This window comes from Schistocerca nitens, chromosome 8 (assembly GCF_023898315.1).
Source record: "Schistocerca nitens isolate TAMUIC-IGC-003100 chromosome 8, iqSchNite1.1, whole genome shotgun sequence".
NCBI lineage: Eukaryota > Metazoa > Arthropoda > Insecta > Orthoptera > Acrididae > Schistocerca > Schistocerca nitens.
Window position 1 is genome coordinate 418,689,623 of NC_064621.1, and position 14,870 is coordinate 418,704,492.

At 39.2% G+C, this 14,870-nt stretch overlaps 2 protein-coding genes across 3 annotated transcripts in view; one reads left to right on the plus strand and one right to left on the minus strand.

The window, feature by feature from the left end:
• The window catches only part of LOC126199308 (elongation factor-like GTPase 1), a 630,571-nt gene that overhangs the window by 420,210 nt on the left and 195,491 nt on the right, over positions 1–14,870 (minus strand). The window lies entirely within an intron of this gene.
• Positions 1–14,870, plus strand: part of LOC126199309 (uncharacterized) — a 189,251-nt gene that overhangs the window by 165,029 nt on the left and 9,352 nt on the right. The window contains exons 3-4 of the mRNA XM_049936143.1: positions 8,524–8,658; positions 12,792–12,948. Coding sequence (XP_049792100.1) covers positions 8,524–8,658; positions 12,792–12,948 — 292 coding nt within the window. The remainder of the gene's footprint in view (positions 1–8,523; positions 8,659–12,791; positions 12,949–14,870) is intronic.

The window sequence follows — 14,870 nt, forward strand, 5'->3', positions numbered from 1 at the left end:
TCCACATACACAAAGACTAGACATTAAAACATGGCCATGAATCCTGAAGCTCTGTATGGGAGTAAAATTTTAATTCTCAACAGGAAATGTCCCCAGTATAGTTCGACCTCCACACTTCCATCTATCTTTAGTGGGTCAGGTAAAGCCCCTGCACCACCTAAGAGGTTTTTAGTAAACGGGCAAGGGAAGGCACTGTATACAGTCACGCCATCAACAGCTGCCATAACTTCCGGGATGCCAGCTCCACCACTAAGTGATGTCTGAGTCGCAGCACACAGCACTGCGATTGGTGGGCACTGTTTTACATTCACATGGTCATGTGCTTACAGGGTACCACAACCTATTTTTCTAAAAGGAGCTACAAAGGTCCATACTCTGTCTGGAGGATGCCAGACACATCCCAGACTCCAGAAGATCAAGAACTGCTTCAAGTCTCAATAACAGACCCCACTTGCCATGACTCTGCCGCTTTCACTGCCTGCTGAGTTGTTGTTCCATCTATGGCACGAGCCACATATGCCACTGCACTTCCAACCACTGCTCACAAGGCACCACTTCGCTGTGGTTACCAGAGGCTCTCTATGAACTCCTCATCTTGCATGGCTGTGCCGAACTCTTTTTTTCTGCTCCTCAAGATATTGTGCAGGACAGACAGTTTTCAGTTATCAAGCTGTTAAGATATTCTCTCTCAAAAATATACTTTGTTTAGTTATTGTAATAAACAGTTGTGTTGTAAAAGTGTGTTTCATCACTTCTCAGTGCAAGGATAGAACAGACATAAATTATCCTAAGAAATCCTACTTATAGAGTTTAAGGAACTCTAGGAATATACTAAAACCCGCTCCATATCGCTCAAATGGAGATCGTGATGACAAGGTAAGACTAATTACAGCATGCACAAAAGCATTTAAATACTCACTTGTCCCACTCTCCATACATGAATGGAATGGGAAAAACCTATTTTTCTAAAAGGAGCTACAAAGGTCCATACTCTGTCTGGAGGACGCCAGACACATCCCAGACTCCAGAAGATCAAGAACTGCTTCAAGTCTCAATAACAGACCCCACTTGCCATGACTCTGCCGCTTTCACTGCCTGCTGAGTTGTTGTTCCATCTATGGCACGAGCCACATATGCCACTGCACTTCCAACCACTGCTCACAAGGCACCACTTCGCTGTGGTTACCAGAGGCTCTCTATGAACTCCTCATCTTGCATGGCTGTGCCGAACTCTTTTTCTCTGCTCCTCAAGATATTGTGCAGGACAGACAGTTTTCAGTTATCAAGCTGTTAAGATATTCTCTCTCAAAAATATACTTTGTTTAGTTATTGTAATAAACAGTTGTGTTGTAAAAGTGTGTTTCATCACTTCTCAGTGCAAGGATAGAACAGACATAAATTATCCTAAGAAATCCTACTTATAGAGTTTAAGGAACTCTAGGAATATACTAAAACCCGCTCCATATCGCTCAAATGGAGATCGTGATGACAAGGTAAGACTAATTACAGCATGCACAAAAGCATTTAAATACTCACTTGTCCCACTCTCCATACATGAATGGAATGGGAAAAACCTATTTTTCTAAAAGGAGCTACAAAGGTCCATACTCTGTCTGGAGGACGCCAGACACATCCCAGACTCCAGAAGATCAAGAACTGCTTCAAGTCTCAACAACAGACCCCACTTGCCATGACTCTGCCGCTTTCACTGCCTGCTGAGTTGTTGTTCCATCTATGGCACGAGCCACATATGCCACTGCACTTCCAACCACTGCTCACAAGGCACCACTTCGCTGTGGTTACCAGAGGCTCTCTATGAACTCCTCATCTTGCATGGCTGTGCCGAACTCTTTTTCTCTGCTCCTCAAGATATTGTGCAGGACAGACAGTTTTCAGTTATCAAGCTGTTAAGATATTCTCTCTCAAAAATATACTTTGTTTAGTTATTGTAATAAACAGTTGTGTTGTAAAAGTGTGTTTCATCACTTCTCAGTGCAAGGATAGAACAGACATAAATTATCCTAAGAAATCCTACTTATAGAGTTTAAGGAACTCTAGGAATATACTAAAACCCGCTCCATATCGCTCAAATGGAGATCGTGATGACAAGGTAAGACTAATTACAGCATGCACAAAAGCATTTAAATACTCACTTGTCCCACTCTCCATACATGAATGGAATGGGAAAAAGTTATAATAACTGTTAAAATGGGATGTACCCTCTGGCATGCACTTTGGAATGGTTTGAAGTAGTTACAGATGAATTTCACCAATTGTCATCCAAAGTCTGTACATTTGGGCAATGAGAGCAGCTGCATTGTGACTACACATGTACTGTCTTACTGATTTGAAAAGATCAGTTGATATCGGACATCGGTAGAATCCACCACCGTCAATGACACTGTGACTGCAGGCTAAGCAATGGCCCCCAACAGAGCAGCACTAAAGATGACTTTCATTTTCTAAGCTCACTAAGCACAGAAATGATTTGTGGTTAAGGTTCTTCGTGCATTTGATATGAAGCTTATATGTATGCATTTACAAATGTTTGTAAATGAAAGTGAAAGTACAAAATTTACTTTGCCAGTGAAATCACAAAAAAAATTGTGAAAGAGGGTGAATAATGAAATGAAACTGAAACAAATATGCAAGTGGAAAATATAAAAAATAAGCAACCCGTGGAAATGTTCTACACAAAAAAACCATACAAATAAAAGCCACATACACGATGTTTCATTCATGTATAATGAAAATTATATGCTTCATATGGTCTCATAATCACAGGACCATACATCTATGCTCTGATTTCATTCATTAATAACTGCAGTATCTCTATAGAGATATGGGAAGGAAGTGAGCCGGCCGAAGTGGCCGTGCGGTTAAAGGCGCTGCAGTCTGGAACCGCAAGACCGCTACGGTCGCAGGTTCGAATCCTGCCTCGGGCATGGATGTTTGTGGTGTCCTTAGGTTAGTTAGGTTTAACTAGTTCTAAGTTCTAGGGGACTAATGACCTCAGCAGTTGAGTCCCATAGTGCTCAGAGCCATTTTTGAAGGAAGTGACAAGTTTCATCTTGGGAGATTGTGAAAGGAGATGTTAATGATGATGATGATGATGTGCTGGGGCACAATGACATCTGTAGGGCCCATTCTAAACTCCAAAAGTTAAAAAAAAATCACTGGAACTAAAATATGATATTATCTAAAAACCACACACACACACACACACACACACACACATGTTATATGCCAGTTTCAAGAGAAACAGAACAGAAAAGGATCGAAAACAGTACAACAGAAATATGGGACTGGATTATTATAGACTCAAAAGTGCACTCAAAACATATTAAAATCTCACCTTCAAAAACACGGAGTCTGGACAGTGTACAATACCATAAATGTTTTCCAATAATTGTCATAGCCTAATATGTAAAATAAGGAAAAGGCAACCCATCATCTACTGTGGACTGATGTGTGGAGTACAGAAACAAATAACTGAAAACGGCACACACACTAGTTTTCAAGCACTAGCTCTTTTTATAGCAAAAGTACACACATTCACACACAACCAGACAGACACCCAAATACACACTCATGTGGCCATGGTATGAGTCTTGCCATGGCCATGGTAGTGTGCATTTTGCTATCAGTCTAGTTGTGTGTGTGAATGTGTGTACTTTCTGCTACAAAAAGAGCTTGTGCTCAAAAGCTACTGTGTATGCTGCTTTCTGTTATGTGTTTCTGTGATCCACACAACAATCCACTGTGAGTGAGTGATTGCCTTTCCGTTATTTTATATACTGCTCTTTTCTGGAATTTCCATAACTGTCATAACCTAAAATAGGCAGTAGGTTCCCTGCCCTCTTGTCAAAAGTAATATGCATTCTGTTAAAATTTGGGGGAACCATTATTTTTTATGCTGCAAGCACCATATCCTAGGCAATCCTCTTAATGGAGTGTGAAGCTATGTATAAGAGGACAGTGTCCTCTTCCAAGGCAGGTTAGGATGACTTTGTGCCATCAAAGCGCCAGAATCATTAACACCACTGATTGACAGTTGGTTTTACTGCACACAGCTTATATCTCTCACTATCAGCTACTTCACCTCCCATATATGCATAGATACTGAACAGGGATACGACAGTCTGCAGGGGGGGGGGGGGGCACACACTGTGTCAGATATCATACTATCTGCAAGCTTCTTGGGCTACTGTGTCAGTTTGTCAACTTCCTTACATTCCTGGCATTTATCAGAATGATACAGGTTTATCTTCTTGCTTTGAAAGGGTAATGGAGTATTTTATCATTTGTGTCACCTTGTCTGCTGGGTACAGCTGTTACAGCATTTGTAGGGTACTAAAAGAATAAAATCATGAGAGAAATTCCTTACTACAATAAGGCCTGAAGTACTTCACTGTCTTCATAATTGCATATAATTCTGCATTATAAACACTAAATTTGTTAGGCAGACAAATCTTTAATACAACGTGAGAAAACGATTAAACAGCCTATACAGTTTTCTTACTTTTTTCCACTTCTGCATGCTACAGCAAAATTGTAGTACTAACTTAAACTACTGTGAAGTAAAACTCAGAAGTTAAATGTAGAGCATTTATTTTCTTAATCTATCATATCTTTAACAATTCTGGGCCTCTATAGAAGTTGTGATGGTGACCTGTCCCAACTACTGTGTAACATACAGATAAGAACTGCAAGTTGCTAGATGGCAATTGTTAAGAACTAATTCTATTTGTTTGCATTTTAAATGTTCAATGCTCTGAGGGACCATTCCTTCAGATTCCTAAGGTAAACAGATCACTGACAGTTAAAAGGATATAAACAGATTTCTAATCAAAAAATTAAAAAAAAATTTTTTTTTTTCTCTATTCAGTCTCCAATCTCATAATCGCTTTTGCTGGCAGGTTGTTATTGAAGGGCTAGAGAAATAACAGAAGGTGGAGAACTCATCTACAAATAAAGAACACTGGACAGGACATTATACTGTTAATAGGTGCAGTAAAGGCAGAGAGACTAAGACAGAGAGAGAGAGAGAGAGAGAGAGAGGTTTAACATAGTATCTTGAGGGGACTGTTCTCTTGTTCAAAAAGATCAAATGGACATCACCAATACAATATGTAAAATAACACACAGATTAACAACTACAGCAAAGAGAGTCACACTTGAAACACTGTACTGAGGGACTTAATCTCTTATTCAAAGAGATCAGACAGAACATCACCAAGGAGATACTTCAGATAATGTGGAGGGGAGAAGGGCTGTATAAAAATGGGAAGACATCCTCAAAAGCCTCATTCACAGAGTTATCCCCAGACATTACATCTCCAAATAGTACTGCTAGCCTTCTCAATATAAAAAGAAATCATAAAACCTATAAAACAATACTAATGCAGAAAGGCTTCTTATATATAAAGTCACATGAGAATGGATAGGTTATCAATGGTAGAGTATTGCAACAAGTGAAAATTTGTACTCAAGGCCAGGAATCAAACCTAGGTCTCCTGCTTACTAGGCAGGTGCGTTAGCCAGTAAGCCATCTTGGCACAGTGGTCCAGACAACTGCAAGGATTACCCTGGAATGCCTCCCTCCACAATCCAAATTCTTACTGCCGTCCTTACACACCAACAGAATTTCTGAGACTCTCCCTGTTGTGGAAAAGCACCTCAGCATTGCATGTAATGGGGGATTTAGTGTGCAACCCAGGTGCATGTACTTATAAAAATGAAATGACACTATTTCAGAGACTGCACTTGTCTCATACAGATATGATTCTGTGTATACAGACTGCAGCGGAAAGCAAAAATTTGTACTAATGTTGGGAATCGAATGTGGGCCTCCTGCTTACTAGGCAGATGTATTAGCCACTAAGGCACCTTGACACAGCAGTTCACACAATTGCACAAATTTCCTCGATCCATATTCTCACTGCCGTCCCAGTCTGCTTTAAATCCCAATTGCACATGAACAGAATTGCCAAGGCTGAACCATAGTGCCAAGGTTGCTTATTGGCTACTGTACCTGCCTAGTATGCATGAGACACGGCATCGATTCCCAACCTTGGTACAAATTTTCACTTGCTGCTTCAGTCTATATACATAAAATCATATCTGTATGAGACCAGTACAGTCTCTCAAATCATGTCATCTCATTTGCGTAAGTACCTGCACCTGGGTTTCAGCCTGGATCGCCCATTTAGTTCGATGTCAAGGTGCTATTCCTCGGTAATTCTGTTTGTGTGTAAGGCTGAATTTAAAGTAATCTGGGGCCACAGTGAGAATTTGGATCGAGGAGGGAGTGTTGCAGGGTAATCCGTGCAGTTATGTGAATTGCTATGCCAATGTGCCTTACTGGCAAATGCACCTGCCTAGACACAGGAGACCTGGATTTGATTCCTGCACATGGTACAAATTTTCACTCACTGCTTCTGTCCATATATACAAAATCATATCTGTATGAGACCAGTACAGTCTCTGAAATTGTGTCATTTCACTATTATACAAAAGTTGGCCAAAGATCTTGAGATGGAATCCAACAAGAAATATGTCTGGGCAGCAGTTGTCCATCTGCCCAAGATCTTTCCTACACAGTAGTTGAAGGCATTTATATGATAGCTACATTGGTACATACAGTCCTTCCCAGCTTTTAAGAGGCACAGTAGTATCTCTTGTCTCCATGAGTCAGGAAATTACCCTGCCTCCCAGATAAACTAAAAAAGGGTGATAGAATTCCTTTACTTCTCCCTGATAGGTGTTGCAGACATGCTGTTCTGGTTTCTACCAATGCCAGGTGTGCACAGTGTGTAAACTTTTAGATGGCAGACCTCTCCCTAGTCCTGAATCGGTAGAAGTCGGTAAACGTCGGGAGGCTTCGGTAGGCACGCAGTTTCAACTTCTGCCAACATTACATACCAGACTGTGTTGTACAAGGTAGCCATTGTCGTCTGCTTCATTATTGTTTTGCGCTGTACTGTTCTGCATGTTTTTATTGTGCAGTGTGCTAAATATTATCAAAATGAGTGAAGAGGCAGTTGCTGGACCATCTCGGGAGTCGCCAACAACCCCTACTGGTAGGCCTACGGTTAGAAGGAAACCAGTATTACGTAGCGATGCTCGCAAAATTATGTTGCATGTGATTTAATGCTGTGAAAGGGAATATTTTAATGTACATGACGACTTCAGTTTCGTTTACGAACAACATTTAAAGTGAGTTTTACTTCCAAGCCTTTTGTCTGCTTTCGTGTAAGCATGACAGACAATTTGTAGTGCCAGCACTGCAACCTGATAGGAGTGCCTTGCCCCCCCCCCCCCCCCCCCCCAAAGGCTCCTCTCCCCTCGCCAGCCAATGCTTGCTTCCTCCTCTCCCCGCACTCCCCTCGCAACTCTGCCGTCTTACAGTTAACACACTGTATCACATGTCACAGACATTCCTATATACAAATTCCATACGTAGAAGGGACAGGTGTACTTCAGCATGGGCAACCTTGAAGGCCTAATCACCTATCTCAGTGAACATGTCTTGACTGGCATGGATGGTTACTGTGGCAAAATATTCTGTCATTATCTGGATCATGTCTCAAAAGCTGGTCTGGGGCTTCCACTTCACATTATAGCAGAAACTGGGTATCAGTCACCTCTCCCCATCTGCAAGGTTGCAAAGTGCTCTGCAATTGGTCAGTTGTTGAACCTACTCAGATCCACAAAACCACCATTGCACAGGGTGTTCGTCACTCCATCATGGTATAGACTGCCTTCATTAGTTGCAATGAAAACTTTGTTGTGGGTGCTTCAGCAGTGTGGTGGATCATGTTGGTGACATAATCCATCTACTCCTGAATGCTGTCGTAATGTTCAGCTGTAACACGTCAACTGCACAGCATCCAGTTTACCTTCCTGAGCACTCATCGGGATAGTTTACTTTTAAGCAGTGCTCTCTCTGGAAAATGGATCTAGGCTGGCAATAGACCTGCCAGACAGTATTCATGCCATTTTAGGTATAAAGTGTATGAACTACAAGGATGAAGATATGCAGAAGCTGGTACAAATGTAACTTATTTTGTTGACAACTGCCGCTAATAACTATGGCGTAATGGTATATTTTGAATCCTTACTTGAGTTTTATGCAGCTTCTGAAGCAAAGAGCTCTCACCTGAGTTTATGTAGACACTGGTGTGTCTCTACAGAAATGGTTACAATGACTTCTATAAGCTTACAACAAAAGCTTTTAACTTATAATGTACTTAACATTTCAGGAAAAACTGTCAGAATCTTTACCATATTGTTTAGACCTCTGACTATCAAAATTATGCACCAACCATAGTATTTTGAAGTTCTAAGGAGCATCTACATCATTACAAAGAATGTGTCTTATAAGTTCCACACTTAAGATCATGTCTACATTGACCTCTGATACTTATTATTTTGTTATTTGTTGCAGATGCTACACTAAACCCCTGAAACAGGGGGAAAATTGTGGAAGTATTGTATAGAAATAATTTAATTTGCTTGTAGGTATGCAATGCTGTGTTTGTTCGCCTGAAGATGACACAGCCATTATGCGCATGTCCTACAGAACCTTGCTCAGCCAGCCTTGAAGAAGATGACCAGCACACAACACCACTTATAAGTGTTGACGAAAATGGACAGGTAAGATGGCACTTACGCAAAAGTTCTTTGTAAAATATGTTGCCTGTGATGAAATATCCTCTCCAATGAGGCTCTACTGTTTCCCATTGATCAGCCAATGTATTGCATAACTTTATAGTTATAAAACACGAGAGATTACTATATGTAAAATGAGATGAGAGGGCATTTTTAACCAATTAGACACAAAAATATAAATTATACAAAACTTTTTTTAGGTAAATTTGTGAGAAGATCTGTAATTTTGATTACATGTATGAGGTGCTATCCAAAATTTTTGGGACTGGTGCTGTCATCTATTGAAAACCTTATCTTTGGACTAATGGTCACCATCATGATGGAGTGTCTAGCAGAACATTAAAGTACTGTGCTCAAGATGTTAGCCCTGTATTTAGCCATATTTGTAATTTTTCCTTTAGGAAAGGTCAGTTTCCTGAGCGATTAAAGTACTCAGCCGCTTTATAAAAAGGGAGAAAGGGATAATGTAGATAATTTTAGATCTATTTCTATGGCATCAGTGTTTGCAAAAGTTATTGAAAAGGCTGTGTATGTAAGGTTAACTGATCATTTTATATCACACGATTTGCTATCAAATGTACAGTTCGGCTTTAGAAGTCATTTAACAACTGAAAATTCTATATTATCTTTTCTCTGTGAGGTACTGGATGGGCTAAACAAAAAGTTTCGAACACCTGGCATATTTTTTGATTGAACTAAGGCATCTGACTGTGTTGATCACAAAATATTGCTCCAGAAGTTGGACCATTATGGAATATGGGGAGTAGCTCACAATTGGTTCACCTCTTACTTTAGCAACAAGCAGAAAAAGGTCATTATTGGCAATGTTGATAATGGCTGTGATGTGGGATCTGAGTGGGGTACTGCCAAGTGCCAAGTGCCAAGTGCGGGGGGGGGGGGGGGGGGGGGGCAGGGATCAGTGTTGGGGCCACTCCTGTTCCTTATTTATATAAATGATATGCCCTCTAGTATTATGGGTAACACTAAAATATTTCTGTTTGCTGATGATCCTAGGTTGGTAGTATAGGATGTAGTGTGCAACATAGACTCGGTTTCAAAGAGTGCAGTACACGACCTCAGTTCATGACTTGTAGAAAATAAACTAACGTTAAATCACAGTAAGACTCAGTTTTTACAGTTTCTAACACACAATTCAACAAAACCTGACTTTTAATCTCACAGAACGGGCATATGATTAGTGAAACTGGAGAGTTCAAATTTCTAGGTGTTCAGATAAATAGTAAGCTGTCATGGAAAGCCCACGTTCAGGATCTTGTTCAAAGACTTAATATTGCCATTTTTACTATTTGAATGGTATCAAAAGTGAGTGATACTTCGACACGTAAATTAGTCTACTTCGCTTATTTTCATTCACTTATGTCATATGGTATTTTATTTTGGGGTAACTCTTCCCATTCTACAAGCATATTTTTGGCTCAGAAACGGGTGGTTCGGGCAATAAGTGGTGTGAGTTCACAAACCTCTTGTCGACCTCTGTTCACGAGTCTGGGTATTTTGACATTGGCCTCTCAATATGTATATTCCTTACTGTCATTTCTTGTTACCAATATTTTTTTATTCCCAGGAATAAGCAGCTTTCACTCAGTTAATACTCAGCAGAAATCAAACCTGCATTTGGATCGGACTTCCTTAACACTTGTGCAAAAAGGTGCGCAGTATACTGCTGCATCCTTTTTCAATAAGCTGCCACTCGAATTCAAAGATCTTAGCAGTAATCCACGCACTTTCAAATAGAGACTGAAGAGTTTCCTCATGGGTCACTCCTTCTATTCTGTCGAGGAGTTCCTTGAAAAATTAAGCTGATTCTTATTGTATTGCTGATAGCATTTCCTTAACTTATGGACTAACTTTTTTCAGGTTCATGAACATTTATTTTTATACTTTTATGTTGTAAGTTCATGTACTGACACGTTCCATGACCTTGGAGATTTGCTCCTCAATTGGGTCCTACGGAACTTGACGTGTGTAAAAAAAACACCCTCGAAGTAGTTCCCATCCACATGTACGCACCAGTCCCAGGGCTTCTACCACTGGTCAAAAGATTTCTGGAAATCCTGTTCTTTGAAGCTGTTTATCACCACCATTGATGCTTCTTGAATCCTCTCTAGAGTGTCGAACTGATGGCCTTTCAACTTGAATTTCAGTTTTGGGAATAGCGGGAAGTCACAAGGTGCCAAATTTGGCGAGTACGGTGGGTGGGGTACAACTGCCATGTTGTTTTATGCCAAAAAGTTCCTGGTGAGCAAGGTAGTGTGACAGGGCATGTTTTCGTGATGCAGCAGCCAGTTCCCTTGATGCCAAAGTTCGGGCCATCGTCGCCACACGTTTTTATGGAGCTGTCGCAAAAGTCACAGTAGTAGGCGGAATTCACTGTTTGGTTGGATGGAGCAAATTCTTTGTGCACAATTCCCTTGGTATCAAAGAAAACAATGATCATGCTCTTCACCTATCTCACTTTTTTGGGTCTTGGAAAGCCCGGGCTCTTCCACTGGGATGATTGTTGCTTTGTCGTACATGCATGATCTGCCCCCAAACACTTGTTGATTTATTGCAAGGGTCTCCGTAGCACATTTCCCGAGATTCGCACAGAATTTGATACTCACGCGCTGTTCTGTTTGTGGACCCATCGTAAAATCACCACACACCAAACACAGAGTATTAAGGAAATCACTGTGAAAACGCAACATGTCTTCCCAGTTGAATGCCACTCTGCACACTGACTCATCAGATATGCAGCTCTCACGACCTAGCGGTGCAAAGATCTACTACTCCTACTTTCCAGATGGCAGCACCAGTCCTGAAAATTTTGGATTCCACCTTTATATTACTTTTATTTATATGTAACACTACTCTTTTTTAAGGAATTAAGTCCTCTCCTGCTTTTCATTCCTTTTCTAATACATTTTACATCCACTACCTCTGAGCATACTTAAACATTGATCTGATTAATTACTAGTTAATTTCTGCAACATGAAACAAATCACTTCAACTTGCGATTTACTGATTATATCTTACTGTTTATCATAAATTTTTGTCTGCAGTGCTGCAGATTCTCTGCTTTTATAATCTTTTCTGATATTTTTCTTCATGGTGTGAATGAAAACTGATGACACTTCCTTCCACAGGAAACTTTTCCCTTTTATGTTTTGCTTTTGTGTCATACTCTTCCCAGTATTGTAATGACCACTGAGTTAGACTTCATGAAATGTAGAAACCAAAATAAACGTATAATAATATTTCGTATCATCCCCATACATAACATTTGAATTATCTTTATGTTATGCTGAGTACCATCAAATTTGCAAAACATTCTGATATTTTCCCCTATGCATCCCGTACATCATCATATATTTTCATCTTTCCATTACTTGTTTGAGAAAATGCTCAACAGAATATGTTAATGTGCAGCTCGTAGGATTATCCAGGAAAAAGGCACTTTCACTCAGTGGTGTATCATCATCACTCAGTTTCACCGTATGCAGCATGGTCTGCACTGAATGCTTTTGGGAAGAAAGTGCTTACACAGCTAATTGGCAGATGCATTCAGTCTAAGCAAATCAGCATCCACCCAATTGCACTGATTTACAAAGTTTCATTGTGTTTGGTTTCAACATCTATGATGCCACGAGGCACAGAATGGACATAGTTACAGTTGAAGTACCTATCAGCAATCTAAAATGCTTAATCTCAGTTAGGCTCATGTGCAGTGTCTTAAAACTATTCAGGGCAAAAATATCAGCAATATCAGCATCACTTTTCCACACACAATTTGCCGTAGAATTAGGTTTTTGTCTTCAATAGATTTAAACTCCTTACAACAGTATAAAGCTAAGATATCATTTAGAAACCACACAAGCTTTTCTAAAACATGGAAGTTTTACTAGTTTTTATCAGAACCACATTCTTAAGCACATGTACATGTATCTTTTGTACTATTTGTTAGATGATGGAAACCCATTTTATTTATTTTGCAATATCATTGTTGCTATTACAGCGCTAAAGAAACTCTGTTAACTAGCTTGTTATATATAATAAACTGACAAATATTTATTGATGTAGTAGAAGTATCATGCAATTCTCATATGAATTTATTGCAGCGTAAAGCACTCACACTAGCAAAGACATGTGAACCAGTTCGTCAGATTCGTCTCTGCCGGCCACCTAGAGACTGGGCATTGCTAGCATTGCAGAATGTGAGGACAGGAAAATCACATTATTTAGTGGTCTGTCGCTGCCCTGATCCAGCTAAGCTTGGTAAGTAACATTCTGTGCAGCAATTACATTACACCAACAAGATAATCTATGCATCATACACAGTAAAAAGATTAACAATTACAAAAATGTACTTGAACTAAGAATATAATGTGCCACATATATTGCTTTTTGATGATAACAGCTCTGCTTCCAAAACAAAGACAATTGGCATCTACGGTCATAATCTTGAGGAGTGAGCACAATGGCTGTAGTTGTACAAAAGGAAGGGCAGGGTGTGCTGAAATGTTGAAGACATGGCTGCATGAAGTTGAAGCAGCCTAATGCATATTCACTGATTAACGTTTACAATCACATTTTCCATTGATTCTCCATTTGCTTGCTGTGTGCATCAGTGACTGAAAATTATGTAGTTCCATCCACTGCTTAATTTTCCCAGCTAAAATGTACTCTTTCTTCCAATCCTTATCCTGCCTCCAATAATAATTTGATAGAATTTTTATTTGTCATGTAGAATCATATGTTCTAAATATGACATCTTTCTCTTCTTAATTATACTGCATAGTTCTAAATAACCTTTGCTGAAATTCTTAAAGACTTAACAATGTTTCATTTCCAGTGCACTCTGTGGATATCCACATCTCAAAAATTTCCATTTTGTTGATGTGTTTACTTTTAATGTCCAACCTTCCACACAGTAAAGAAGTTTCAAACAAATGTAATCTTGGGGTTAAGTTCAGGTTAAAAACCAAAATACTTCAGTCCTTTTTCAAATTTAAGAACAGCTTTTCAGCTTGTTCAATAAGATATTTTGCTATGTGGCCAGATGTCCATTCTCTGTGAAGTCATACATCCAGATATTTAAACTTGCCAATATTAATGAATTTTGTTATTTCGGTGTTGATATCTAGGCACACTGATATACTGTGTTCTCTTATTACATACATCAGTTACTGTAGCTCATAAATATTATTAGCCATTTAGACCTTATCATCAGCATAAAGGATGATGTTAATCCACTTTTCATTTTCCTGTGCTCCTGTTCGATTTGAAAGTGTGTGGATTACTGCTAAGATTTTTTTTATTTGAGTGGTAGCTTATTGAAAATGGATGCAGCAGTATACTGCAAACCTTTCTGCACAAGAGTTAAGGAAGTCCAATCCAAATGCAGGTTTGATATCCGCCAAGTATTAACTGACTGAAATTTGCTTATTCTTGGGAATAAGCTAATACTGTTAATGAGAAATGACAGCAAGGAATATATATATCGAGGGGCCAATGTCAAAATACCCAGACTGACCTTCAGTCAAATTAAAGCTTCACCTTTTACATACAAATACATGAAAACTGGATAAGTAGGAAACCTGGTGGAAAAATTACCAAAACAAGCTAGAAGTGGGCATCACAGGCTAACTGTGGAGTGAAAGCAAAAATATAAAAATTGAGCATTGCTTGCCACTTCATCTGTGAATATTTTTTAAGCATTAAATGAATTTCTTGATTAATTTCTCTCGAAGGAATGGCTAGTATATTTACATGGCCAATCTGCAGATAAGTACAATCAGAGAAAGCAATCTGCTTTCTTTTAAGCTATTTAAAAATAGATTTTTTCCAGCATCCCATTAACACTGTGCAGTAGAATAACTGACATCTTGCAACACATCTCTCCAGAGAGAATAGATAGACAAAATCAATACAACTGTCAACTTTCTTTGTACTGAAACCAGAAAGTCTGAATTATACTACGCCACTCCCATTGCTGTGATAATGGTTAAGAGAGAAAATCAATATAGTTTTCACAGCCATATAAGTTGATAACAGAAGTTCCAGAATGTTTGTGGAGTAAGTTAGAAAATATATAAATTACTTATAAGTAAATGTTTTTAAATCTGCATAAAAACTAAGTTCCTTCAAAGACTTGGTATGTGACTGTGTTTCAGTACTCAAGTGCTTAGGTGTAACAA